The sequence below is a fragment of the Pseudonaja textilis genome, chromosome 6 (genome assembly GCF_049901715.1).
Source record: "Pseudonaja textilis isolate UNSWEBS1 chromosome 6, rPseTex1.2, whole genome shotgun sequence".
Taxonomy (NCBI): Eukaryota; Metazoa; Chordata; class Lepidosauria; order Squamata; family Elapidae; genus Pseudonaja; species Pseudonaja textilis.
Genome location: NC_141995.1, coordinates 56453408 through 56480580, shown reverse-complemented (window position 1 = coordinate 56480580; position 27173 = coordinate 56453408). Strand labels below are relative to the sequence as shown.

General features: G+C 43.9%; 1 protein-coding gene across 2 annotated transcripts in view; it reads right to left on the bottom strand.

Annotated features, from left to right (window-relative positions):
* Positions 1-5585: 5585 nt before the first annotated feature.
* CORIN (corin, serine peptidase) overlaps positions 5586-27173 on the bottom strand; it is a 110839-nt gene continuing 89251 nt past the window's right edge. Inside the window, exons 15-22 of one of the 2 annotated variants that reach the window (XM_087936626.1) lie at positions 25391-25501; positions 22513-22642; positions 21355-21477; positions 17139-17188; positions 15035-15209; positions 8577-8848; positions 6729-6862; positions 5586-6558 (exon numbers count right to left, since the gene is read on the bottom strand). In XM_087936626.1, coding sequence (XP_087792752.1) covers positions 6376-6558; positions 6729-6862; positions 8577-8848; positions 15035-15209; positions 17139-17188; positions 21355-21477; positions 22513-22642; positions 25391-25501 — 1178 coding nt within the window. In that variant the 3' untranslated portion in view covers positions 5586-6375. The remainder of the gene's footprint in view (positions 6559-6728; positions 6863-8576; positions 8849-15034; positions 15210-17138; positions 17189-21354; positions 21478-22512; positions 22643-25390; positions 25502-27173) is intronic. The other variant, XM_087936627.1, reaches the window with a different exon arrangement.

Below are 27173 nucleotides of genomic sequence, written 5' to 3'. Positions count from 1 at the left end.
GCCAAGCTCATCGCTTGCTCCCTTCCCTCACCCCTCTCCATTAAGCCGGAGCAGTGTGTGGGAAGCAGTCGCGGGGGAGGGGCCATTCCGCTAACCAATGGAAAGACAGGGGAGGAGCTGCGGGGGGTGGGGGTGGGCTGATCAGGAAGACAGAACCGTCCTATCCGGTGAAAGTTAAAGCTGTTTAGGCCCGCCCTCTAACTCGACCTCTCTGTGACGGCATCAACTCGGTGGTGCACTTTTGGGCAAGAGGCGATTGGGGTTGTTCTGTACTTTTCGGGTGGCTTTTTTGAGCCGTTTTCCGATTGGCTGGGTCCTCGTGCAGGCGGCGCGGGTGGTACCGAAGTGTTACGGCCGTTTCTGGCTCTTTTTGAAACATTTACTGTATAAAAAGTACGCGCCCAGGAAAAAAAAAGAATAATTAACAGAGCTTCACCGTCATCCGATTTGATGAGGATTTGTGTGCGCGATGTTGGTTCTGGACTGGTTCTGGTAGTTGGTCGTTTGTTTAGTATTTGTCATCTATCAATAATCAAATTCCATATCCATCCATCTGCCCATCTATCATCTTCCATATCCATCCATCCATCCATCCATCCATCATCTTCTATATCCATCCATCCATCATCTTCCGTATCAATCTATCAACTTCCATCTCCATCCATCCATCCATCCATCCATCCATCATCTTCTATATCCATCCATCCATCATCTTCCATATCAATCAACTTCCATATCCATCCATCCATCCATCCGTCCGTCCATCTTCTATATCCATCCATCCATCCATCCATCGATCATCTTCTACATCCATCCATCATTTTCCATATCAATCTATCAACTTTGCTGGTATTTTGCTTGTGTGGAGTGACCATTCAAAGTTACAATGGCACTGAAAAAAGTGACTTAGGACCATTTTTCACACTTACGACTGTTGCACCATCCCCACAGTCATGAGAGGCCAGGCGAGGAGATGCGTGCCTCGATGAGAGTGATATTGAGTTGGCCACACCCAGCCAATAACATGACTACCAAGCCATGTCCACCCAGTCACATGACCAAGCCATGCCTACCGACTAAGCCATGCCCACAGAATAGGTTCTTAAAAAATCTGAATCCCACCCCTGCTTGCAGGAGGCAAGTTGGAATGCCTCTGCGCCTGCGCAGTGTACATGCGCACAAAACGCACCCACCAAGCCACGCTCACCGAAATGATGGTAAAAATCTTTGAATCCCACCACTGATGCTCCATCTGGTTCCGATAGTCCACAAATACCCGGAACGCCCTTCTCCACATTGTTCTGGGGGAAGAAGTGCCTATGGGGGAGGGGGAAATAGTGTCATGGCCCCTCTGGAGCCCAGTTTGAAGGAAGAGTTGGAACCAGTGGTGGGATGCTACCGGTTGAGACCAAAAAAAACCCCAAACCTGCCACATCAGCTGAGGATAAGACCAAAAAGCGCATTGGTGTGTGTGTGTGTGTGTGTGTGTGTGTGTGTGTGAGGGTCGCTTCTAGCTTTTTGTTTCTTCATCCTCTCAGCTGATTGGCTTGTTAGGTGCATGCACGTTAAGGGCGTGCGCACACGCGCACGAACACCTACCAAACCGGTAGTCACTAAGGTAGGATTTGTGACTATCCAACAGGCATGACATGTCTCCCTTGGCATGTTTGGAGAGGCTGAGGCTGAGGACGATGCTGTCTCGGGCCGCTCGGGCATTGGAGATGCTTGATGGGGATCTGCCTGCCTGCAGACACGGGAGGATTGGTTGCTGATAGGCAGTGGTGCTGATAACAGCAGATCTCTTTGAGGAGGATCCACGGCCTCCTCCATTGATCCAAGGAGCAAGGAGAGCAGAGAGCAGGGAAGCTCAGTGAAGGGCTGCAAGGCTACTTTGGGAGGAGATCACAAGATTTCACCCGCCCCCTTGAACTTCTAAACCGTTTTGATCACCAGAAATAACCAAAACAGTGGTGGCTTTTGAGGGTACTGCTTTGCAAAACACTGTATAATGCAGTGGTCCCCAACCACCAGGCCGTGGACTGGCCCGTGGATCATCTTTTACTGGGCCGCTGGTTTGCTTGGGTGCTGCCATCTTGTTTTGACGGCGCTTGAGAAAGTGCTTCCGGGTGAGCTTGTTGGTCGTCGGTTGTTGGAAAGCGGCGTTTGGGTGCTGAAGGAATCCTCGCGCCTTAGTTTCCTCGAAGGGGGGGCGGCGGCTTCAAACGAAGAGCCATCCTGATGGCGGTGGAGTCTCGCGTTACTCAGGAGGAGATTAAGAAAGAGCCCGAAAAGCACAAAAAAAGTACAAAGGAGGAGTTGAAGGTGGCGGGGAGAAGCGGGGGATGGATGGCTGGCTGGTCGCTCGGCTCGCCTTGCCTTGGTCGTGCGTGCACCGGTCCGTGGATCATTTTGTGATGCCGGTACCGGGCCGTGGTACAAAAAAGGTTGGGGGCCACTGGTATAATGGCAACTGCAAAGGATTTGCCATTTTATAAGTTTTACAATTCATGGTATTATTTTAAATGTTATTTTTCTTTTGATAGACATTTAAAATACAATTAGCTTGAAACAAATTACAACAAATCTATTATTATTATTATTACAAATAATGCAAACAATTATTGAAAGCCCTACTAATACAGCAAATTGATATTACAAATTACAAGTTAATTGCTGCTTTGGATGAATTCTGAAAGTTATCTGATTACTTTCCCTTTCTGGCTCTGGAATACACTGAAAGTGATTTAGTACAGCTTTATTTCAAAGATGTTTAATGAGAGCCAAAATAAAGAATATATGCAGAGGTTTATGCCTAGCCTTTTGCACCATTACAGAAGAAAATCAAGGCAACTAATTATGTTGCTGCAAAAGCTATACAGGCAATGACTGTCATATTTGAAAACCTAATAGAAATCTATTTTCTTTTTATTATATCTGCGTACCTGGATCACCAACTAAATAAAGATTATTTCCTTATTTAAAATGAAGACTTTGCTACCAGATAGGATAAAAAGCTGTAATCACAATATCCCTCTTGAATTAATACTACCGACTTACTATCTCTGGATATTCCACATAACCAATTCTGCGGCAGTAGAGAACAACTGGGCTTTGTTGTAGTCACATAACCTCTTTTAGACATTAAAAAAAAAAAATCCCGACTCCCTTAAAAACAGCAAAACTTTGGAGTAACAATACTGAATCTCAAATTCCTAGACCAGAGGTGGTAATTCAGCAGATTTTGACTAGTTCTGGGGAACCAGTAGCAGAAATATTGAGTGGTTTGGAGAACCAACAAAGACCACCTCTGACTGGCCCCACCCCCATCTATTCTCTGCCTCCCATTGAGTCCCAGCTGATTGGCTGGATCTTCTTTGGTTGACCTGCACAGGAGAACAGAGCTGGAAAGCAGGTTAAGTGAGGTGGGGAAGGAATGGGATTTTTCAGTAATGTTCCCCCAGGAGTGTGGAGGGAAAGGGGATTTTGCAGTAACCTTCCCCTGCCACGCCCATCAAGCCAAGCCACGCCCACCAAGCCACACCCACAGAACTGGTAGTAAAAAAAATTTCAAATCCCACCACTCTCCTAGACATTTCGTTCTACCTATTCAAGCCATAGTTCACCTGTCCAAAAGATTCCCAAAGTAGACTATTAGTTGCCCCATTTTCTGTGTGTATATTTGGAGAAAGGAATTGCAGTGTTAGTTGAACAAGTATGCTTTACCGTGAGAAATAAGGAGGAATAGCAACAGGTAACCTTTTATTATCACAGAAGATGCCTCCGAGATATCATGTGTGTCAACTCATAAAATATTTCTATGGTCTTGCCAATAGAAAGGGAGTGGGGAGCAATGCGGCAGCTTGCAAACCGAAAGTGTATTCCACAAATGTTTTTAGAGATAGTAACTAGGTGACCGGTTTCTGCTGTGCAAAATTCTAACTGGAGAGCATGATTGATGACTCTGGGCTATGGATGTGTCCCATTGGAGAATATGAATTACGATTCATCCGGGGGGTGGGTGGGGGGGAACCAGGGTCAAGGGTGACAATGAATGATGTGTCTCAGAGTCGGCTACACCCAGGCAGTGCTGGCATGTTAACTCTCAATAAATCCTTTTTAAGTTTTGGAAATTTGGCTCGAGGCTCATGATTTAAATGGTGGTGACTGCCGGAATCCTGAGAGCGTGCAAGTAATCCTCAACTTACAATCACAATTAAGCCCAACATTTTTGTTGCTAAGTCAGACAGTCGTTCAGTGAGTTTTACCCCGTTTTATGGCATTTCTTGCCACAGTTCACTGCAGAATCACTGCAGTTGTTCAGTGAGTAAGCCGGACGTTAAGTGAAACTGGCTTCCCCCATTGACTTGGCTGGTCAGAAAGTTGCAAAACGGGATCGCATGGCCCTGGGACACTGAAACCGTCACAAGTATGAGTCAGTTGCTAAGTGCCTGAATTTTTATCACATGACCATGATCGTAAGTGTGAAAAACAATCATAGAGTATCTTTTCTCAGTGCCATTGTAACTTCAAATGCAGTAGTGGGATTCAGATTTTTTTTACTACCAGTTCTGGGGGCGTGGCTTGTTGGGTGTGGCGTGGCAGGCATGGCAGGGGAAGGATGCTCTAAAATCTCTATTCCCTTCCCACTCCTGGGGGAAGGTTACTGCAAAATCCCCATTCCCTCCCCACCCCACTAACCTGCTTTCCAGCTCCATTCTCCTGTGCAGGGCAACCAAAGAAGACCCAGCCAATCAGCTGGGACTCGGGAGGCGGAGAAGAGATGCGGGAAGGGCCAGTCAGAGGTGCCATTTGCCAGTTCTCCAAACTACTCAAAATTTCCGCTACCAGTTCTCCAGAACTGGTCAGAACCTGCTGAAGACCACCTCTTTTCAAATGGTCACTAAATGAACGATTGTAAGTTGAGCATTAGAGTAGAATGAATGAGCTGGAAGGGACCTTGGAGGTCTTCTAGTCCAGCCCCCTTGCTCAAGCAGGAGAACCGATACCATTTCAGATAAGTGACTGTCCGGTCTCTTCTTAACCTCCAATGATGGAGCCCCCATGATTTCTGAAGGCAACTTCTGTTCCACTGGTTCATTGTCTTCACTGCTGGAAAGTTCCTCCTCAATTCCAGGTTGCTTCCTTTTTTGATTAGTTTCTTTGTATGGGATTCTTAATTATTCTCTGGGTCATGAATTGCAATGCATGTGCAGTTGCAGCTTCTTCCTATCACCTCTTCAAGTCCTGCCACGTATTCGAACTATCTATTGGAGGTTTCGGTGGTCACAGATCAATGTACCTTATCAATATTATCAGTATTATTACATTTAGTGGCTAAACGGCATAAAAACTATTTGATCCAACCATTCTGGATAGTCTCAATTAAACATCTGTATTACTTATTTACACCAATTCTTATTTTTAAACAGTATATTTTATATTACTAGGATAATATCCTTCTTCTGCACTGATTATACAATGTGGAGAGGAAACTAGGCATGTGGGAATGAGAAATAATTGATTTAAATAGTACAGCTATACTTGAACAGATGTCCAACTTAAAAGGTAAAGGTTCCCCTTGCTAGTCGTTTCCGGCTCAAGGGTGCGGTGCTCATCTCCATTCCAAAGCCAAAGAGCCAGTGCTGTCCGAAGACGTCTCCATGGTCATGTGGCCGGCATGACTAAACGCCGAAGGCACACGGAACGCTGTTATCTTCCCACCAAAGTGGTCCCTATTTTTCTACTTGCATTTACGCGCTTTCGAACTGCCAGATTGGCAGAAGCTGGGGATAAGTAACAGGAGCTCACTCCATTACGCAGTGCTAGGGATTCGAACCGCCGAACTGCCGACCTTTCTGATCGACAAGCTCAGCATCTTAGCCACTGAGCCACCCTAGGCGAAACTCACGTTCAACGTAGTTGCACTGAAATATCCCATTCTGTTCAAGGGAGGGAACACAGCGGGGCCCAGCTTATAAATATCAGATGGACTGGAGATAGAGGAATCATAGTTTTTTTTTTAAAGCATTTTTAAAAATGCTGTCGTTAGCAAAGTTTTTCTTCTCTTTTCTTTACATTTTGGAAAAACAACGCTTATCATAAAATATTAGAAACGGGTTGATTCTTGTGAGCGAAAGATAGAGTGCAGAACTGCTAAAGAAACCAGGCAGAAATAACTGCAAAATGTTTGATTGTAACTCAGAAACACCTTTGGCAACAAAGTATTTACACATTCTTTGACCCTGCTCTACTGCTCATCATCCCGCGACATGCACAATTGACAATTCATCAAACATCTTCAGCGTCTTCGACATTTTCATTGCTCCAGTGTCCTCAAACAGTTGCTTTTGGTCGGTCAGTGCAGCACTAAAAAAATCAACGAATCAAAAATGTGTGCAAGTAGATTTCTCTTTCAATCCATTCGAGGAAGTGAGAGACGTTACTATAAACTCCGGGACCGAAAACTTTGGAAAAACAGACGGAGCCCCAAGAAGTCAAACCAAATAACGTCCAGCGTCCAGCTGGCTGCTCACACACAAGAGGACCACCACTGTCACCCTGTAAGAAGAGGACAATATTAGGGTTGAGGAAAAAAAAGGGAGGGAAATATTTGGGAGTTGTGCTGAGAAACACAAACATAAACCGGTTCCAAAACAATTATGTGCCTTTCTGGAATGACATTTTTAAAAAAGTGTGGGCTTTGGATTTCCCTTTGTCAATAGCCTTACCATGCAAGAATCCACAGTTCCAGACTCGTAGCCTGCGCATAACATCCTGACAGTGATGGTCTTCATGTCAAAGTAGGACTGACATTGATCCAAGGAAATAATGCGCACTTCTCCTTCCTGCAGTTTGAAGGGCACTAAGCAGAAGGGGGGAAAACACAATTGGGTGAGAATCTATAGTTGCATAAGTCAGGTCACCTGCCTAATCAAAGCTTCATCCTTTGTGCGCTGACACTACACGTCTCAAAGGATGTCAGTTCACCGCCAAGTTGCACCCACAATCTCAGCCTTTTGATCCTTCGTTCTTCCCTGGAGGACATTCACATATATTTATAGTGGGATTCTTTTTTATTATGTCCTAGTTCTGGACAGCAAAAACGAACGTATGTTTCGATACTATGTTTACAACACAACAGAAGATTTTCCATTGGTTGCTCCAAATGCAAGAGTGACTTAAATCCACTACCTTATTGTTCATTGGAAATGGGGGAGTACCAGTGGTACGATTCAACCGGTGTAACAACCGGTTCTGTGAGTGCATGCGCGCACAGCATTTAGAAAAGACCATTTTTAGCTATCATACTGTCAGCTGTGATGACCCGGGGCATGGCACAAAAGCAACAAAGTCACAAAAATAGGTAAAGTCCCTTTAATACCTCCAACTTGGCCCCCAATGTCCAGTTGTCATCGGCTGCAGAAAATACTCTCCCAAGAACAGTTTTTAACGGAGAGAAATTCTGTCTGAATCCGAAGTACATATAAATTATAAATAAAAACTAACACAAATCACACTGCAGCAATTAACGAGACAGGGCAGGATAAGGAATTGCAAACTTCAAGACAATGAAACACACACAGTTGGGAGGACGCCAGAACCCAGATAAAACTTGAGAAACAAAGATAATTCATGCTTTGCTTCCAGCAAGGAGCTGTGCGCAAACACCCTTTTTATCCTGTTTTCCCAGCTGCAGTTAATGAAGGGAATCAGGGCCCCTTTTCTCCCCTAAAACCCACGTAACTCATGTTGCTCCCTTATCTGTTCCTCCCTGTGTACCCTAGGATGAAGAGGGGGTGGGCCTGGGGCTTCCTCTGAATGCCCAGTCAGACTGTGCCCTTCTCCCATTTCCTCCACAGCCATCAGAGACACACTCCCACTCCCTGTCAGCTGTTCCACCTCTCCCTCGGAATCAGATTCCAACAGGGGCATGACATCAGCGTTCCAGGAAACCTTCACTCCAACCAATAATTCCGCGACAGGCATCTTCTCAAAAGTTCCTTTTATTTTGCATAGTAAACTGGCACAACTGGGGAATCCTGACTCTGAAACTTCCAGGCTTCCTTGCAATAAATAAAAACTACAAATCCATCCCCTGCACCCATCATCATATCACATGCCCCAATCACCATCCGTCCGGACTTGAGACTTCCCCTCACTTATTCGCAAAATAGCATGACCGTGAATTAGTAAAAGAATGTTATTATGTCTAACTACATACACAATTCCCTCCTCCCACTTTCCCAGGCTCAAAATGAGAGCATCTGGTCTCAATATGGCTTCCAAAGCTGACGCATACTTTCCTTCTGCTGTAGCCCCGGTGAGTAAAACAGCTGATGCGTGGCCAACCGCTCTGCCGCGCGAATCAGCTGTGCTCGAAAACAAGGAAATAAAGCACAGGAAAAGGGCAGGGATGGGTGGGCGGGGCCAATTATCAGCAGAACAACCAGTTCGCCTGAACCGGCCTGAACTGGTAGAATCCTACCCCTGGGGACTACCAATTATAGTGACTAAACTGATTTGATATGGCAAAGGAGAAACAGATTTGCACGAGAACATGTCTACGTGACGCTTACTTTTGTTGCCCATGTGTCCCCAGCCGGTGATGTAGCAATAGGTATTTGGCTTCACTAGGTGTTCCCTGGTGGGAAGGCAAACTGGCCTGACGTAGCTCGTCTCGTTGATGCCTTCATTGAGTTCCACAATGCTGATGTCGTAATCCACCACGGCGCGGTTGTAACGAGGGTGCAGAATAATTGTTTTCACCAGGCGGGTTTGCGTGAAGACTGAAGGATGATCCAAATTGTTGATGCCAAAAACTACTTTCCATACCTCGGCATTTTCTCTCCTTGGGGAAAGAAAGGAAGGACATCAGATACCAGTGAAGATTCTAAATCTGTCTGTCATAAGAAGTCCTTTATGTACGTCACTCTCCTGAGGGATGTGCACCAACTATAGGCAGCCCTCAACCTAAGACCACAATTTTCTGGTGTTAAGTGAGTTTCCCCCCATTTTATGACCTTTCTCGCCTCCATTATTAAGTGAATTACTGCGATTGGTAAGTTACTAACATGGTTAAGTCAATCTGGCTTCACCACTGACTTCAGAAGGTCGCAAAAGGGGATCACATGGCATTGCAACAGTCATAAATGTGAACCGGTTGCCAAGGATCTGAACTTTGAGCACATAATCGTGGGGATGCTACGAAAAATGGTCATGTCACGTTTTTCAGTGTGATAACTTTGAATGGTCACTAAACAAACTGTTGTAAGTTGAGGACGACCAGCATATAAATAGAAAGATGAAAGCGGGCCTTTTACAAAAGAAAAAAGAAACCATGTCCTTTTGGATGATATAATGAAGGCAGGTGGAAACTATTTCAGTTTTTACTTTAGGTAGAAGTATGACTTTTGATGAAATTGTACATGTAACCACTGCTTCAAATAGAAAAAGTTAGCCCCATAATGAACAACAAACCTGGTTTCAATTCAATGGAAACAAAAGATCACACGCTCTTATCTTTTTTAAAAAAAATAATTTTTATTAAGTTTCCAAATTTTAAAAACATAAAATAAAACTTTATACATTGTTATCAACATCAAGGCATCTTTTGCATCTCCTCACATTTTTCAGTATATGTATTTACTTATTCCTTTACCAAGATGGCGCTGACGATGGCTGCCTCGGTGAAATGCTCTCTAATGGTTTCTTTATTCCTTATCATTATCTGCAATTCACTACGGATTTTATACTCACGAGACCATCTGCTAAGAATTAGGCAATTTTTCCTTAAGGAGCAGCTTTCTGATTCCCCACCCCCACCTGTCTTTGCAAACGTGGAGGAGATTCTAACCAATTCCCCGGTGCTATGGATTACAACAAAGAAAGCAAAGAAGCGACCACGCCAGAAGAGGAGACGAGGTAGATGAGCGGGAATTTTAAACAGACTGAGGAATAGGGGGAAAAAAACTCCTCTCCCTTCAATCTTTCTGACTAATTTACGCTCACTGGCTAACAAGAGGGATGAAATTCATCTCTTAAATAGATGGAATTCTGATTTTCATAATTCAGCTGTTCTTTGTTTTACTGAAACCTGTCTTAATCCACAAATTCATGGGGATAACACCATATACATCCCAGGATTTCAGACATTTAGATCAGACAGAATTGAAGAGACATCAGGTAAAACAAAGGGTGGAGGATTATGTTTATATATCAACAACAGCTGGTCTCAGGATATACCTATAATATATAAGTTTTGTGATGAAAATTTAGAGTCTTTACACATCAACTGCAAGCCATTTTACTCTCCATGTGAGTTCTCCTCATTTCTCCTAATACCTGTGTATGTTCCTCCACAAGCCTGTGTAAACAAGGCATTACAAACTCTTGCTGATCAAATTATGGAGGCTGAAGCCAAACACCCAGGTTCCCTTCCCATCATTTTAGGAGATTTCAATCAAGCAAACTTAAGGAAAGAGGCCCCCAAAATTTCCAGCATGTAAATTGTCCCACCAGAGGCAAAAATACTTTAGACCACTGCTACACAACAGTAAAAGATGCTTATAGGTCTTTACCACGAGCAGCTGTGGGACACTCTGACCACTGCATGATTCACCTTGTACCTGCCTACAGACAAAGACTTAAAACCATTAAAACAACAGTTAAATCAGTGAAGACTTGGTCGGATGAGGCAAAGCTGAAACTCCAGGCCTGCCTTGATTACACTGATTGGAATGTTTTTGAAGATGCCTCTGCAGACCTAGATGAGCTCACAGATACTGTAACATCATATATTAGCTTCTGCAAAGACTTATGTATACCATCAAGGAACCCGCAAATATATAGTAACAATAAACCTTGGTTCACAGCTAAACTTAAGCAGCTACGTCATTCCAAAGAGGAAGCCTACAGAAAAAGTGACAGAATGCTATACAACCAGGCCAGAAATATATTAACAAGAGAGATCAGAGCAGCAAAAAGAAGCTACTCTGAAAAGTTAAAGAATCAATTCTCAACAAATGAACCAGCAAACATGTGGAAAACTCTTAAAAACATCACTGGCTTCAGAAAACCTCCTTCCCAGGCAGAAGAAAATCAACAACTAGCAGATGACCTGAATGTGTTTTACTGCAGGTTTGAAAAGAAACTACAGCCACCTATCTCCACAACCCACATCTCAAACACACCAACAACAGCCAAGCCTCCTACAACTGGCCCAATCCATTGGGCTCACAACCTCTGGTGATCACAGAAAAAGAAGTGCAAGATCTATTACCCAGGCAGAAGCCAGGAAAAGCACCAGGGCCAGACAAGATAACGCCTTCTTGCTCAAAAGTCTGTGCTGACCAATTGGCCCCCATCTTCACCCGAATCTTCAATAGATCACTAGAGATGTGCTATGTTCCTTCCTGCTTCAAACGTTCTACCATCATCCCAGTGCCAAAGAAGCCCTCCATCAAGGAACTGAATGGCTACAGACCAGTTGCTCTAACATCTGTAGTTATGAAAATCTTTGAAAGGCTTGTGCTGTCCCACCTGAAAACCATCACGGATCCGCTGTTAGATCCCATGCAGTTTGCATACCGAGCAAATAGATTGACAGATGATGCTGTTAACATGGCTCTGCATTACATCCTTCAACACACTGAATCTCCAAATACCTACACAAGGGTCCTCTTTGTAGACTTCAGTTCAGCATTCAATACCATCATTCCAGACACTCTTCTCAGTAAATTAAACCAACTAGCGGTATCTGAACACATTTGTAAGTGGATCATAAGCTTCCTAACAGACAGGAAGCAGCAGGTGAAGCTAGGCAGAATCACATCCAATACCTGTACAATCAGCACAGGGGGGCCCCAAGGCTGTGTGCTATCTCCACTTCTCTTCTCCCTATATACCAATGACTGCATCTCAAACGATCCATCTGTTAAAATACTGAAGTCTGCTGATAACAGAACAGTGATTGGTTTCATTTGAGACAACGATGAATCTGCATACAGACAGGAGGTTATACAACTTGTCTCGTGGTGTAACCGGAACAATCTGGATCTGAACACACTCAAAACCGTAGAAATGGTGGTAGACCTTAGAAGAAACCCTCCTATACTACCACCTCTTACAATACTAGACAGCACAGTATCAACAGTAGAGACCTTCAAATTTCTAGGTTCTACTATATCACATGACCTAAAATGGACACCTAACTTCAAAAACATCATCAAAAAAGTACAACAAAGAATGTTCTTTCTGCGCCAATTCAGAAAGCTCAAACTGCCCAAGGAGCTGCTGATCCAGTTCTACAGAGGAATTATTGAGTCTATCATCTGCACCTCTGTAACGGTCTGGTTTGGTTCTGCAACCCAACAGGACAGACACAGACTTCAGAGGATAATTAGGACTACAGAAAAAACAATTTCTACCCACCTGCCTTCAATTGAGGACCTGTATATTGCACGAGTCAAAAAGAGGACTGTGAAAATATTTACAGACCCCTCACATCTCGGACATCAAGTGTTTCAACTCCTTCCCTCAAAATGACGCTATAGAGCACTGCACAAAAGAACAACTAGACACAAGGGCAGTTTTTTCCGGAAAGCCATCACTCTGCTAAACAAATAATTCCCTCAACACTGTTCAACTATTTACAAAGTGTACATTACTATTACTGTTAATCTTCTCACCATTCCTTATCACTCATCCCCTCCCACTTGACTGTTTCCCAGTATGATTTGATTGTTGATTGTACCCTATGACTATCATTAAAGTGTTGTACGTTATGATTCTGAGTTCTTAACAAATGTACCTTTTCTTTATGTATACTGAGAGTATTTACACCAAGACAAATTCCTTGTGTGTCCAATCACACTTGGCCAATAAAGTATTCTATTCTATTTTATTACATTTTACTGTTACTATAAATCAATATCTTTTATCCTTACATCTCAATCTTCGCCATGATGTATTTACATATTCCCTCATTCTTTTCCTAATTGCCATTTTATTTTCTTTTTATTTCTAAACCACTCATACCAGGCATACCAGGCCCTATAATAAATTGAATCTCTGTCTTTTATTTTCATCATTAGCCTGTCCATTTCTATACAATCTATTATTATTTTTATAACCACGCCTTCCAGTGGAACCCTTTTTTCCTTCCAGAGTTGTGCGTATGAAATCCTTGCAGCTGTTAATATATGCAACATAATATATCTATCTGTTTTATTGCATTTTTGTGTTATTTCACCTAATAAAAAAGTTTCCGGATTAAATTCCATTTTCTGATTCATGATTTCTTCTATCCATTGTCTAATTGTATTCCAATATTTTTTCCCTTCCTGGCACGTCCCCCAGGTATGAAAATAAGTGCCTTTTTCGTTTCCACATTTCCAACAATTTGGGTCTGAGTTAAACATTTTTGCCAATCTAGCGGGAGGAAGGGGCCATCTGTAGAACATTTTGTATTGATTTTCCTCGTATGCTGTGGATGTAATTAGTTTGTAATCTGATCCCCACATTCTCTCCCAATTTTCCACATACTCTTATCTTTTTATCTGCTAGAAACAGGGGGCTCTGCCGAGCAGTGGTGGGATTCAAATCGTTTTACCACCAGTTCAGTGGGCGTAGCTTAGTGGGCATGCTTTGCCTAATGCCGGCGTGCAGCTTTTCCCACACCAGCCGAGACCTGCAGTGCCAATCAGCTGAGGAGATAAAGAGAAAAGCACAGGAGTGGGTGGAAGAACCAGTCTTGTGCTTTTCTCTTCTTTTTCCTCCCAGCTGATTGTCGGGAGGATTTTTTCCCCCTCTCAGCTGATCGTCGGCTTTTTTTTTTTTTACTACCCCAGTAGCATACCACCACCACTGCTGCAGAGAGAGGATCAAAATCTTTTAAGATGGTGGTTGCAGTGTTATGATCCAGTCCCGCATCTCTCGCAGATGCATCGACACCACTTCCATCATCTTGCAGATTTCCACCCTCCAGTGCGCGCCCCTGGAAAACAACGAAATGGCTGTCTCAATTCAATGAATAGAAGCTATAGCACGTTTGAAGTGTAAAAAGTGTAATTATTGGGTCAAGGGGTGGTACGTATTTCTGCAGCCCAGAGATGGTAGCCTTTAAATCATAAATTAATGGTTTTCAAACTTTTTCAGGCCACAGAACCAGGAATTGCTAATATCTAGTAAGCTGTGTCCAAGTGAACGATTCATTTTTGTGTGCATGTTTGCGTGTCAAAAATGTCGTGTGCATTAGAAGTCCATCTCTGTTCTATGTGTGTTGCACGTGTGACCCCTGCCGCTTTCATTGCTAAAGGAATAAGAAGGCTAGAAGAAGCAGACCCAAGGGAAGGACATAACAGAGCAGTGTTTCTCAACAACAACTAAAATACATCAACTTTCAGTTGTGTGGACTTCCCAGAATTCCCCAGCTGTCTGGGGAATTCTGGGAATTGAAGTCCACATACCTGACATTTGCCAAGGTTGAGAAATGCCCGTGATAGAAGGACATGACTTTTGTAACTCAGCTTGGTCACAGCTCCTGGATGTGCAAATCTTCAATCGTCTCACCAGCTTGGAATCGCCTCTCTAAATACAATGCCCATGTCAGGATTCCGGCAGTTACCCACATTTAAATCATGAGCCTCGAGCCAAACTTCCAAAACTTCCAAAGGATTTATTGGGAGTTAACATGCCAGCACTGCCTGGGTGTAGCTGACTCTGAGACACATCGTTCATTGTCACCCTTGACCCTAGTTTTTTCCCCCACCCCTCTGGGTGTATCGTAATTCATATTCTCCATTGGGACACATCCATAGCCCAGAGTCATCAATCATGTTCTCCAGCTAGATATTTGCACGGCAGAAACTTCAGTCACCTAGTTACTATCTTTGTGAAACTATTTATGAAATGCACTTTTGATTTCCAAGCTGCTGCATTGCTCCCCCGCTCCCTTTCTGTTGACAACTCTAAAAAGACCAGAGAAATGTTTTATGAGTTGACAGCCCACCTATTTCTGAAGCTCAGCACTACTCACCCTTCAAAGCAGTGTGCCACTGTTAAGACCCATTTCTTTGCTATGAGAACACAGCCACAGATGTGCCCACTGGTCTCGCTCTGGAGCGAGCACTGCCATGGCCACCGTCCTGAGCGACTGGTCCTGCCACCAAGGATCCTCTTACTCATGCGAGCTGCAGGGCGACGGCCGCAATCTTGTAGAAAAAAGATCAGCTGGTAAGTGCCGGCAAAAGCGAGGGCATAATCTGGAAAGCTTTAGCAACTATTCCACAACAAGCTTAAGAGACATAGTATACCTGGAGACAGAGTGGAGTTGCAAAAACTACGTTGTCATTAAGCATAAATCAGAGGTGTCAAACTTGATTTCACTGAGGGGTCGCATCAAGCTTGTGTTTGACCTCGGGGGGGGCGTGGCCAGCCTGACATCACTCGTGTTGGGGGCGCCTGTGGTGGCCCAAGTGCTCTGCCAGAGAAAACGGGCTTCCAAGCTCTGCTTTCGGTTGCAACGGCTTCCTGTAACCCTCTGCCATCGAAAACACAGCTTGGGAGGGCTATGCGCGGCCCTCGCGAGATCCATTTTTGGCTGTGATGGCCTCCTGTAACTCTTCCCATGAGAAGGGAACTCAGGGGGGCCACCTGCCGCTCCGTTTTCGCTGGCAGAGGCACCACTGGCCAAATCTAAGCACCCCATGTGCCGATCTGGCCTGCGGGCCTTGAGTTTAACAGCTTGGCTTAAATCACACTAACAATGTCAGAAAATTCCTGATTAAGGAAAAGGCCAAATACAAATTACAAGTCAAATTGTGGGCAACTTTGCTGCTGTGAGAAAAAGGCTGGAGTAGAAGACTTCTAAGTGTTGTGGTTCACCGGCAGCCTGTGCAGACGCCAGTGGAATCGGACAATGGGGAAGAACGGGGACCAGTCCAGGAGTCTGGAGAATACTCGGATGAGGGTCCTGTGTCCGATGCAGAGATGGGGCCAGGAGCCTCTGAGGGTTGGGTGCTGACTCCAGAGCCTCCAGAATCTGGCAGCAGCGAGGCAGAGGAACAAGGGGAGCTTGTTCCCAATGCGCGTGTGCACTGAGCTGCTAGAAGGCAAGAGCAGCTGAGACAAAAGGAGCAACTCAGGAGTAAGGCTTGGAGGTGATTGTCCCTCCCCTAAGTTATAAAAGACAGACAAAGGTGACAAAACCTTTGCAGGAAGCAAAGTCATTCATTCTGTTCGGATTAATCCTTGAAGCTCTTGGACTTTGTACTTTGGTTGGTTTTTTTATAATTCATTTGGCAATCTAGTTGTTGGCAACAATTCAAAGGAGAGAAAGGTGGGTGCTTATTTTGAAGGGACTGTTTGGGACATTACTGGCTGGGAATGAAAATAATTCCCAGAGTTGAAATAAAGCAAGAGTTGTTTTAACTAAGCATGTGCTTAATTACGGTCTAAGCCTTGGTCAGAACACTAAGGTCCCTGCCAATTCTATGCCAATTCTATGCCAATTCTATTAGCCTGTGTAACCTTGCAGACAAGGTGCTTTAGAACCTCAATGAATATTAGGGCAAGAGGTAATAACCCACCTCATTTGTTTGCCTAAACAACAGGTTCTTTGTTTCCTTGAAAGGAAGAAGAAGGCCCAGCCAATAGAGTTTTGGGGTTTGCAAAACTACAAAGAGTGATAAACAAAATTGCAAGCCAAGGGGGAAAAATCCAATCCAAAATATGGGGGGAAAAAAGATGGAAGGAGGTAAATAGAATGGAGAATGGCTATAAAAATCAAAACCCACTCCATGTTTTGGAAAGTTCAGTACAACAGAATTACAGAGTTGGAAGGGATCTTGGACGTCTTTTCGTCCTACCCTTGGCTGAAGCAGGGCACCTTACACCCGTCCAGTTTTTGCCTTAATATTTTGGTTCTGGGCCTCTGGAAGGCAAAGGTTTTCCACTCAGAAAGCAAAATGCTGCCCCAGACGAAGATGAAGTAAGGCTCCACTTTTATTCTCCCCAACGAACCTTTTGTAAACTCTCAAGAATTAGTGGATAATTTGGAAGCATGTAATTTACATCATTTATTGTGCCATTTATTAGCCATTTATTATATTACATATATTAGCCATTTATTATGATCTTACCTTCTTTGGAACAAAGAAGAGAAATCACATTCCTGCTCTTACATGGGAACCTAGGTGTAGAAACAACAGCTTAAAACAGGCTCAGTTTCATCAGCATAACATAGAAGCGCAGGAATCATACATCTACTGAAAAACCTTGATTATCTTTTATCTGTATCATCAAAAAATGTGCTTGGGACCTGGAGGACACTTGATTGCTAAAGGCAGTATTTTGGTGCTTCATTTATTCCTCTCCAAAAAATCCTCAGGACTGGCAACTAGATCAACTGTCAAGCTGAAAACCAAAGCTGAATAATTGCTTTTAAAATTGTAAATGGGACTCAGTCTAAATAGCCAATGGGGAAGTCAGATTCATTAAATTGTATTACTAACTTTACAACTGCAGTGATTTCCATAATGACTGTGGCAAGAAAGGTCATAAAATGGAGCAAAACTCACTTAACAAATGTCTCACTTAACAAGAGAAATCATGGATCAAATGTGATCGTAGGTCGAGGATTATCTGTGAGACTCAAATACAGCTCATCAGTCTGGAACCCACATTACGTATTTGATATTAACACAGTTGAGAAAGTCCAGAAATGTTTCACAAGAAGAGTTCTCCGCTCCTCTACTTGTTGTGGAATACCTTATGCCACCAGACTTGAAATTCTAGACCTAAAAAACCTAGAACTACGCCACCTTTAGTCCGATCTTAGTATATAAAATCATACATTGCAATGTCCTACCTGACAATGAATACTTCAGCTTCAGCCATAACAATACAAGAGCAAACAATAGATACAAATTCAAAGTTAACTGCACCAAACTTGATTGCAGGAAATATGACTTCAGCAACAGAGTGGTCAATGTCTGGAATATTCTACCTGACTCTGTGGTTTCTTCCCAAAAACCCAAAAACTTTAAACTTAGACTTTCTACTATTGACCTCACCCCTTTCCTAAGAGGTCTGTAGGGGGTGTGCATAAGCGCACCTACGTGCCTACCGTCCCTGTCCGATTGTTTCTTTTATTTTTCTTATATGTATCCATGTATTCATAACTATGTTTTTACTTATACCTATTATCTTGTAAGCAGTTGACAAACCAAATAAATAAATAAAACTAAAACTATTTTATATGGACTGCCTAACAATGGATAGGGCTTCTACGCAATTGGAAATGCCTATTGAATGCATAGAGATCAAAACAGGAAGTATCACACCTGTGAAAGGGTGCTTAAGAATTTAGGGTGTGAAGGTGCAGTGCTTAGAACGAAGTATTGCAGGCGAACTCTGCCCCACAGCCTGGAGTTCAATCCTGACGGGGCTCAAGGTTGATTCAGCCTTCCATCCAGGGGTGGGATTCTACTGGTTCGGACGCACCGGTAGTTCCGGTGAGCATTTGGTCCCGCCTGCCTGCCCGTTCTTTCCTGTGCTTTATTTCCTGGGTTTTTTTTTTTTTAGCACAGCTGTTTTAGTCACTTCGTGCTATAGTAGAAAGTAAGTATAAGATTTTAAAATGGGCTTTTGAAAAATGCAGAGTGCGTGCACAAAGTGCATGCTCACCGAGCTGGTTGTTACACCAGTTGAATCGCACCCCTGCTGCCATCCTTCTGAGATCCGTAAAATGAGGACCCAGATTGAGTGGGGTAATATGCTGACTGTCAACTCATAAAGTATTTCTCTGGTCTTTTTAGAGTTGCCAGCAGAAAGGGAGGGGGGAGCAGTGTGGCAGCTGGTAAAACCGAAACTGCATTCCATAAATGTTTTCAGAGATAGTTTCTAGGTGACTGAAGTTTCTGCCATGCAAAAGTCTAACTGGAGAGCATGATTGATGACTCTGGGCTATGGATGTGTCCCATTGGAGAATATAAATTACGATACACCCGGGGGTGGGAGAAAACCAGGGTCAAGGGTGACAATGAATGATGTGCCGCAGAGTAGGCTACACTCAGGCAGTGCCAGACAGTTTAACTCCCAATAAATCTTTTGGAAGTTTTGGAAGTTTTGCTCGAGATTCATGATTTAAATGGGGGCAACTGCCGGAATCCTGACACGAACTCTGTAAATCGTTTAGAAAAGGCTGTAAAGCACTATGGGACAGTACACAGGTAGTCCTCGACTTACAATTGTTTATTTAGTGACTTTTTCAAAGTTGCAACATCACCGAACAAAGTGATTCATGACCATTTTTTCACACTTATGTCCGTTGCAGCATCCCTGTGGCCACGTGATCAAAATTCAACCGCTTGGCGACTGACTCCTATTTACGACATTTGCAGTATCCCGTGATCATCTGACCACCTTGTGCGACCTTCTGACAAACAAAGTCAGTGGGGAAGCCAGATTCACTTAACTGTGATAAAGGTAACATGGGGCAAAGCTTAACAAATGTCTCACTTAGGAATAAAAATTTGGGGCTCAATTGTGGTCATAAATCAAGGACTACCTGTCTAAATCTAAGTGCTATTGCTATTATATGCAACATCCCAGTTCTTGCTATTAGGAGGTCTGAGATCTCTCATATGTGCACAGGCCCATATTGGCAAACCTATGCCACGCATGCCAGAATTAGCACGCAGAGCCATTTCCCCGGCACACGAGAGGTCACCCGGAAGAGCCCCACTGCACATGTGCGTGCGCACCACCGCCCGACAGCTGATTGTCGGGTATCTGGCACGCATGCACAGAAGGCTGATGGTGATGCGCGGGAGACACAAGTGTATGTTCAGGAATGCACTGAGTATGAGGGGACCGTGCATGCATGCGCAGATGTACCGCACGAGGGGGGAATCGTGCGTGCATGTGCAAAGATGAACAGAGTGAGTCGTGCGCGCATGCAGAGACATGCGGCCAGGGGTGGGATTCAAATTTTTTAACAACTGGTTCTGTGGGCATGGCTTAGTTGGTGGGCGTAGCTTGGTAGTCATGCTATTGGCTGGGTGTGGCCAACTCAATATCACTCACATTGAGGCACGCATCTCCTCACTTGGCCTTTCATGACTGTGGGGATGCTGCAACAGTCGTAAGTGTGAAAAATGGTCATAAGTCACTTTTTTCAGTGCCATTGTAACTTTGAATGGCCACTCCACACAAGCAAAGTACCAGCAAAGGAGGGGGAAAGAACTCCAGAGAATTTCCTGAGACAGGAAGTCTAGTCCTGCCAAGAATATAATAAGGGTTAACAGAGAGGCAGTTTCTGTAAGCAACACCAGAATGTTTCCTTCCTGCCGTCCTTACAGGATTAGGGCCAGTAATTTCTTCTAACAATCACTTCTCCAAACTGCTTAGAATGTTAACAACCGGTTCTAGCGAATAGGTACGAATTGGTAGAATCCCACCCCTGCATGCGGTGCGCAAGGGGGAATTGTGTGTGCATGCACAGGGGCATGGGGGGCCCAGCCCACATTGCCTTCTGGGTGCTGGCATGCGAATGCGCAATTATCGGCACGGGAGCCGAAAATGTTTAGCCATCCCTGTCATAGGCTGAAGGAATAACTTTGAGGAACAGAAGGAAGAGCCACTACCAAGAGAATGATTAAAGAAATTTTAATCTGGAAGAGTGTGATATGTAAAATTATACCTGAGAAAATATAAAGCAATGGTAATGCCATCATTAACCTCTGTGGTTAACCTCAGATAATTTACTGAAATGTTATGGAAAAATTCTCTATTGTTTTGTATAAAGATTACATATTTGGCAGGTTACGCTGACCAGTGTCGTGTTAATGACGGAGATTACTGCAAATGGAAACGGGTAAACAGGATACGGAAACAGATGCTATGATACAATATTAGAGTTGTTGCGTAGGCAGATACATAGCTTGTATAAATTGTGAACCCAGGAAAGGGGCAGAGACTGTATATTTGAACCTGTATATAAACCCCAGCCTTCCTGGGAACCATGTCCTCTGCCCATGAGCAGAATTCCCTTTTGCAAAAGCTTAATAATACAGCTCTTATTCAGAGTCTCCAGTTGTTTTTTGATTTTTATCACAAGGAGAAATATAATTTGAGAAAGTTTCAGATATTGACCCTCCCTAGTTCTTACGAAGATGAAGAGGAAAAATGTATTCAGACTTGGAAGATTCTGTTACTTTAACTTGTAATAAAAGTAGCATTACCGTTCATAATTTTTTTCCCCCCTAGTCTAGTCTAGCTTGAAGGGCATGCTACATTTAAACTGCTGCATTCTTTCCATCCATAAAGTATAACACTAGAGTAGCTATTTCTTACCCTGTTACTAAAAGAGCATGCAAAGTGGATCCATTTTTCTTCTCCCATTCAGGGTGTAGATTCAACCATTTTTCCTGTTGTGGAAGCTCAGACACTGGAACAAGTTCTGTCACGACTGGTCCACTGGATGGGGGGAAGCATACATTTAAGATAGCTGAATGTTAAATTGATAAAATGAGGACCCAGATTGTTTGGGGCAAGAGGCTGACTCTGTAAACTGCTTAGAGGGATCTGTAAAAGCACCGTGAAGCAGTTGTTGTGGTTAGCTGGCAGCAGGTGCGGACAGTTGAGGAGAGCGAGGACTCAGATCAGGGGCCAGGGCCATTAGGGAGTGGACTGCTGCCTTTAGAGATTGTGGGGGCTGGCAGCAGCAATGAGGAGGTTCCCAAGGAGCCTGTGCGAAGTGCGCATGCTTGCAGGGTTGCTCGTAGGAAAGAGCAGCTACAATAGCACGGGCAACTTGGGAGTAAGGCTGCAAGGTAACGGCCCCTCCCTCAAGAGATAAAACCAGCTGTGAATTGGATGTTCTTTGCAGGAAGCAAAGACGTTTTGAAACAGCTTCATGGACATTGCAGTATCTTAGTTAGTATTTGAAGATTCTTCTATTGTAAAATATTTCTTACCTGTGATTCTTGGCAGCCTCACACAGTTTTGGCGAGGCTTGCGTTTATCAAAGTTAATTAGTTTGCAGCAGCCTTTTAACTGGGGATTCGTAAGATTCATTAAAAGATTTCTGTTCCCTTTGGTTCGTGTTTGCTTTATTGGAAAAGACTTTGGGTCAGAATAGCAGTTTATAAGTCTAAACGCTATTGCTATGTATTGGAACTAAGGGGAAAATATGATTTTTTTTTTATTTTTACACAGCAAATAAGCTACTGCATTGATTGACTAGGGTACTGATAATGTACCAAAGATCATATGTGGTAGCAAATATCAGACCACCCAATTAACAAAAATGCAGAAAACTGTAAATGCGGAAACCTGTAATCATGCTGTTCACTAAAAAGAGACTTTTTTAAAATGTGGAAAACTGAAATAAAACTTGTTTTTAAAAAAATTCAGAAAACTGAATGATCCCATGTCTTAAGAAAACATCACAGATTCAAAGACTTGTCCCTAAGGCTATGATTTATCAATATTACAAACTACTGACCTTACCCGAAACCCATCTGTTTGCACGCCAAGCGGCTTAAATTTTCTTCCCAGTCATCGGCGCATACATAATAATTGGCAGCTGACCTATATACAGTCAGGAACATCAAGGAACTGCTGTTTTTATATAGGGACACTGTGTGAAGAAAAATGAAGGGAAATTTGACTTTAATACATCCAGGTAGAAGATCATTAATTGATTTCTCATGACATGGAAGATTTGCAAATGAATATGCGATCATTAACAAATACCCTGGGTAGAATAGAATAGAATAGAATAGAATTCTTTATTGGCCAAGTGTGATTGGACACACGAGGAATTTGTCTTGGTGCAAATGTTCTCAGAGTACATAAAAGAAAAGATACATTCGTCAAGTCAAGATTCATAAGGTACAATACTTAATAATAGTCATAGGGTACAATAAGCAATCAAAGAAACAGTCAATATAAATCGTAAGGAGACAAAGTTACAGTCATACAGCCACAAGTGGGAGGGGATGGGCGACAAGGAGTGACGAGAAAGTTAATAGTAATAGTAGTGCAGATTTTGTAAATAGTTGGACAGTGTTGAGGGAATTATTTGTTTAGCAGAGTGACGGCATTCCTGTGCACTGGTTGCCGGTACTTAGCAATATCATACTGCCCCACATTAGAAGTTAACAAGGTTCTTGTTTGGCTATGGTCAAGTATGCTGAGCAACAAGGCCCTCCCTAGTTCACTAGGGCAATGTGTCAGAATTCCAGCAATCGCCCTAATTAAATCATGATTCTCGAGCCAAACTTCAAAAAATTTCAAAGGATTCATTAGAGGCGACATCCTGGCACTACCCTGTATGAAGCCAACTCTGGCATATGTAATTCACAGTCACCTGTGAGCCTCTTTCCCCCCTACCCCCCTGGGTGTCTCATAAACCAGATTCTCCAATTGAGCACGTTCACAGACTGGGTGTCATCATTCACGTTCTCCAATTAAATATATTCATGGGCAAAAGCTCTGGTATTTTAGTTGCAATCTTTTAAAGATAAGAGTTGGAATGTACTTTAGTTTTCAACTGCTCTTCCAGATTTCCTCCCCCCCCCCCTTTTTTATGGCAACTACTAAAACAGGCATGAGTTGACACAATGCACAGGCCATCACAAGATTGAAACCCCGTAGGCCAGCATGGAAAACAGGTATTCACTTAGCGTTTTGTTCTGACCCAGCTCCCCAAACACGACAAGCCCTCTGTAGTTGAAGCAATGATTCCTTTACTAGGAGCGCCAGCCGCCCAGGCAAAAAGTTTCTCTCTCAATACAGGATAACAAGTCTGTCCGGCAGGGTGATGAATAGTTGTCCGCCATATCTATTCATCTCCACCCCCTGCCTTTTATCCCCAGAGCCAGGGTGGGGCTTCGCTAGCAGCAGTGGCTCTTCCATCCCAAGGACCGGCCCATAGAGTTCCACTGCTCTCCTCTCCTTTCCCTTCTGTGCATCCGTGAGTCAGGCACTGGGCCCAGCTGTTCCTTCTCTTCCTCATCAGCTACTTCCAGACCTGGGGGCTGTTGACTCTCCATCTGAGGACTGACAAACTCTCTCTCTCTCTGTCTCCCTCCCTCCCGGCTCCATTCTCTCTTCCCCCTCGAAACTCCCAGGTTGCCCTGATGCTGACTCTGAGTCCCATGCCTCCTCATCATCTGATTTGGCTGCTGGAGGGGCCAGCGGCCAACAGGCCACAACACATCTACCCAGTTTAACCCTGAGAATTCTTGGAAAGAGGAATGTCCAAAGTATCTTCTTGAGGCCTGACCATTAGTGATCCCTTCTACCAAACCACTTGGTTTTGATCTACCTTCGATCCGTCTGGATAAAATTGAACAGAATTAAAATGTGACACTGGAAGAAGTGCTTCTGCCCTGTATTAATAGGTCTGGAAAGATTCTCCTTGTTGCGACAATGATGCTAACATGCAAACTATTAACGTATTGTGCAAGTCGGCCCACGATGACATGCATTCTCTGGTTCCTCAGAAGAGCTTAGAAGAAATTGCACATGCAATTTCATCCTTCTTGCAAAAAACCCTGCCCTGAAAAATGTACTCTGAGAGAAAACAATCTTTAGAGGCGTAAAGCTTTAAATCCTAGAACCTCTGAAGCAACCCCAGAGGCAATTCCCTGGATAGCTGAATTGGACATCCAGTCATGAAGCCCTTGCTGTACCCCTATGGAAGATTTGTATGTAATTACGTGGATTGGGTGCATATGTTTACTTCTCCTTCTGCCATGTTCTCACAATATGCTAAATATATAATGAAATTCATACAACGTTTTCCTAAAGCAGACATGGCCCAATTTCTTAGGTTAAAGGCCAGGCCTTTCATTCCAATTACATCTCGAGAAAGGTTACACCACGTTATTTTCTGTGAATGGGGTCTCTTCCCAGGAAAATCCCATTTCCACATTCATCCTACCCCCACAAAAAAAACCAACCTTTCCCCAAAACTGTGCCAACAAAATGTGACAATTGGCAGTGAAATTTTCAGATAGTTTAGAAGTGCTTCCAGGAAGGATTCCATAGGATTGATTGGTTTAATTTTATTCCCAACTGTTCTGAAAGTACAAATAATATGATGCCATTAAATTTTATGAATTTGGGGGCCAAAATACCAGGACACCAAGGACATAGATGGACTCTGATGAGGCTACTCATCCTAGAGCCATGTTTGCTTTTTAGTTTTAGTTTTCATTCAAACAGAAAGAAACAACGGCCAACCAACCAGACTAGCATCTTTGATTATCAGAGCTAGTTGTTTACTTTAAACCTGGGTTGATCTGTTTCCCGTAAGCTTGTTTCTCTTCAGCCATCCTCATGTTAGCCTCTTAATTATGGTGCAAGTCTCATAACTTACCACAGCTCCATTCATCTGATTTGTCGGCACAATCTGCTCGCCCATCACACCACCACTCGCGGGGTACGCAGTCGTGGTTCGCGCATGCCATTTCATCCTTCTTGCAAAACGCTGCCGTGAAAAAAATGTACATTGGGGAAAAAACAAGCTTTAGAAGCGTAAAGCTTTAAATCCTGTAGAACAAACGACCCCCAACCTTTCTGGCACCAGGGACAAGTTTTGTGGAAGACACTTTTTCTATGGACCAGAGGATGGTTCTGGTTTCACTCGCTCACCTGCCACTCACTTCCAGTTGTGCAACCCACTTCCTCACAGGTTATGGATTAGTACCAGACCTTTGCTTTAGAAAATGCTAGATGCTTTGTTGAATTGGGAATAGTATTATGCCTGGGTACAATCATAACATATTAGGACTGCTGATACCTGGAAGCAAACACTATAGGTTAGAGTATAGATGGGAAGCCTATGGCACTCGTGCCACCTGTGCCATTTCTTCTGGCACGTGAGCTCCAGCCAAACTTACCTGCACTGCGCATGCGTGCGCCTCCCAGCTGATTTTCGGCCCGTTGGAGGCCATTTTCGCCCTCCCAGAAGCTCGAGGGAAGCCTCTGCAGCCTCTGGAGGCCGAAAAACGGGTCTTCCAGAAATACCGGAAGTGCCCAAAGGGGCCTGTTTTCAGCCTCCTGAGGCTGCAGAAGCTTCCCTTAAGCCCCCAGGAGGGTGAAAACGGCCTCAGATGCGCCGAAAATCAGCTGCGAGGTGCACATATATGCAGTGCAGGTAAGGGGACGGGGCGGGGATGTTGCGCATGAATGCGCAGGTGGGTAGAACACATGGCATTGTCAGTGCCAGCACGCATGTGCGCTTTCAGCACATCACAATAAAAAGGTTTGCCATCGCTGCTATAGTTGCTTTTTATAGCCAGGAATAAAAATCTCAGACAGCATGGAACTTCTTAACTCGTTCTGTATAATAGTTCTGTAAACTCAAACAACATTGTTGGTAACCGCATGAAGAATACACCTTTCGTGCTGAAAAACTTCTTGATTTCTCATTTCCAGGAAGTTGGAAAAGAGCAGACAACACACAAAGTGCTTTGAAAACAGTTCAGCTTTGGATCTCACGTGAACAGTGCAAATACTTGGGAAAAGGCTGAGTTGCTTTAGTGAGCAGATATGAGAGTTGTGCTATGCTGACACAAGGTCCATAATTCTTCTTCCAAATTAGTTTGGAAGAATGCTCCACTCTAAGAGCCAGCAATGTCCTACCTGTCAATGAATACTTCAGCTTCAACCATAACAGTTCAAGAGCACACAATAGATACCAACTCAAGGTTAACCACACTAAACTTGATTGCAGGAAATGCAACTTCAGCAACAGAGTGGTCAATGGCTGGAATACTCTACCTCAGGGGTGTCAAACTCAAGGCCCAGGGGCCAGATCTGGCCCACTGGGTGCTTAGATTTGGCCCATGGAGCCACCTTGGAAACAGTGAAGGACTGACCTGCGGTGCATCTGCCTGCGTAAATGGAGCTCCGCTTTCGCTGGCAGAGGTTTGCAGGAGGCTGTCACAGCCAGAAACGGAGTTCAGGAACCCATTTTCGCAGGCAGAATGCTTGGGCCACCACAGGCAGAGTGTTGCAGGAGGCCGCCACAGCCAAAAATGGAGCTTGGGACGCCACAGGCACCCCTAACATGAATGACGTTGAGCTAGCCACAGCCACCTGGCCCACCAAGGTCAAACACCACCCTGATGCGGCCCTCAGTGAAATTGTGTTTGACA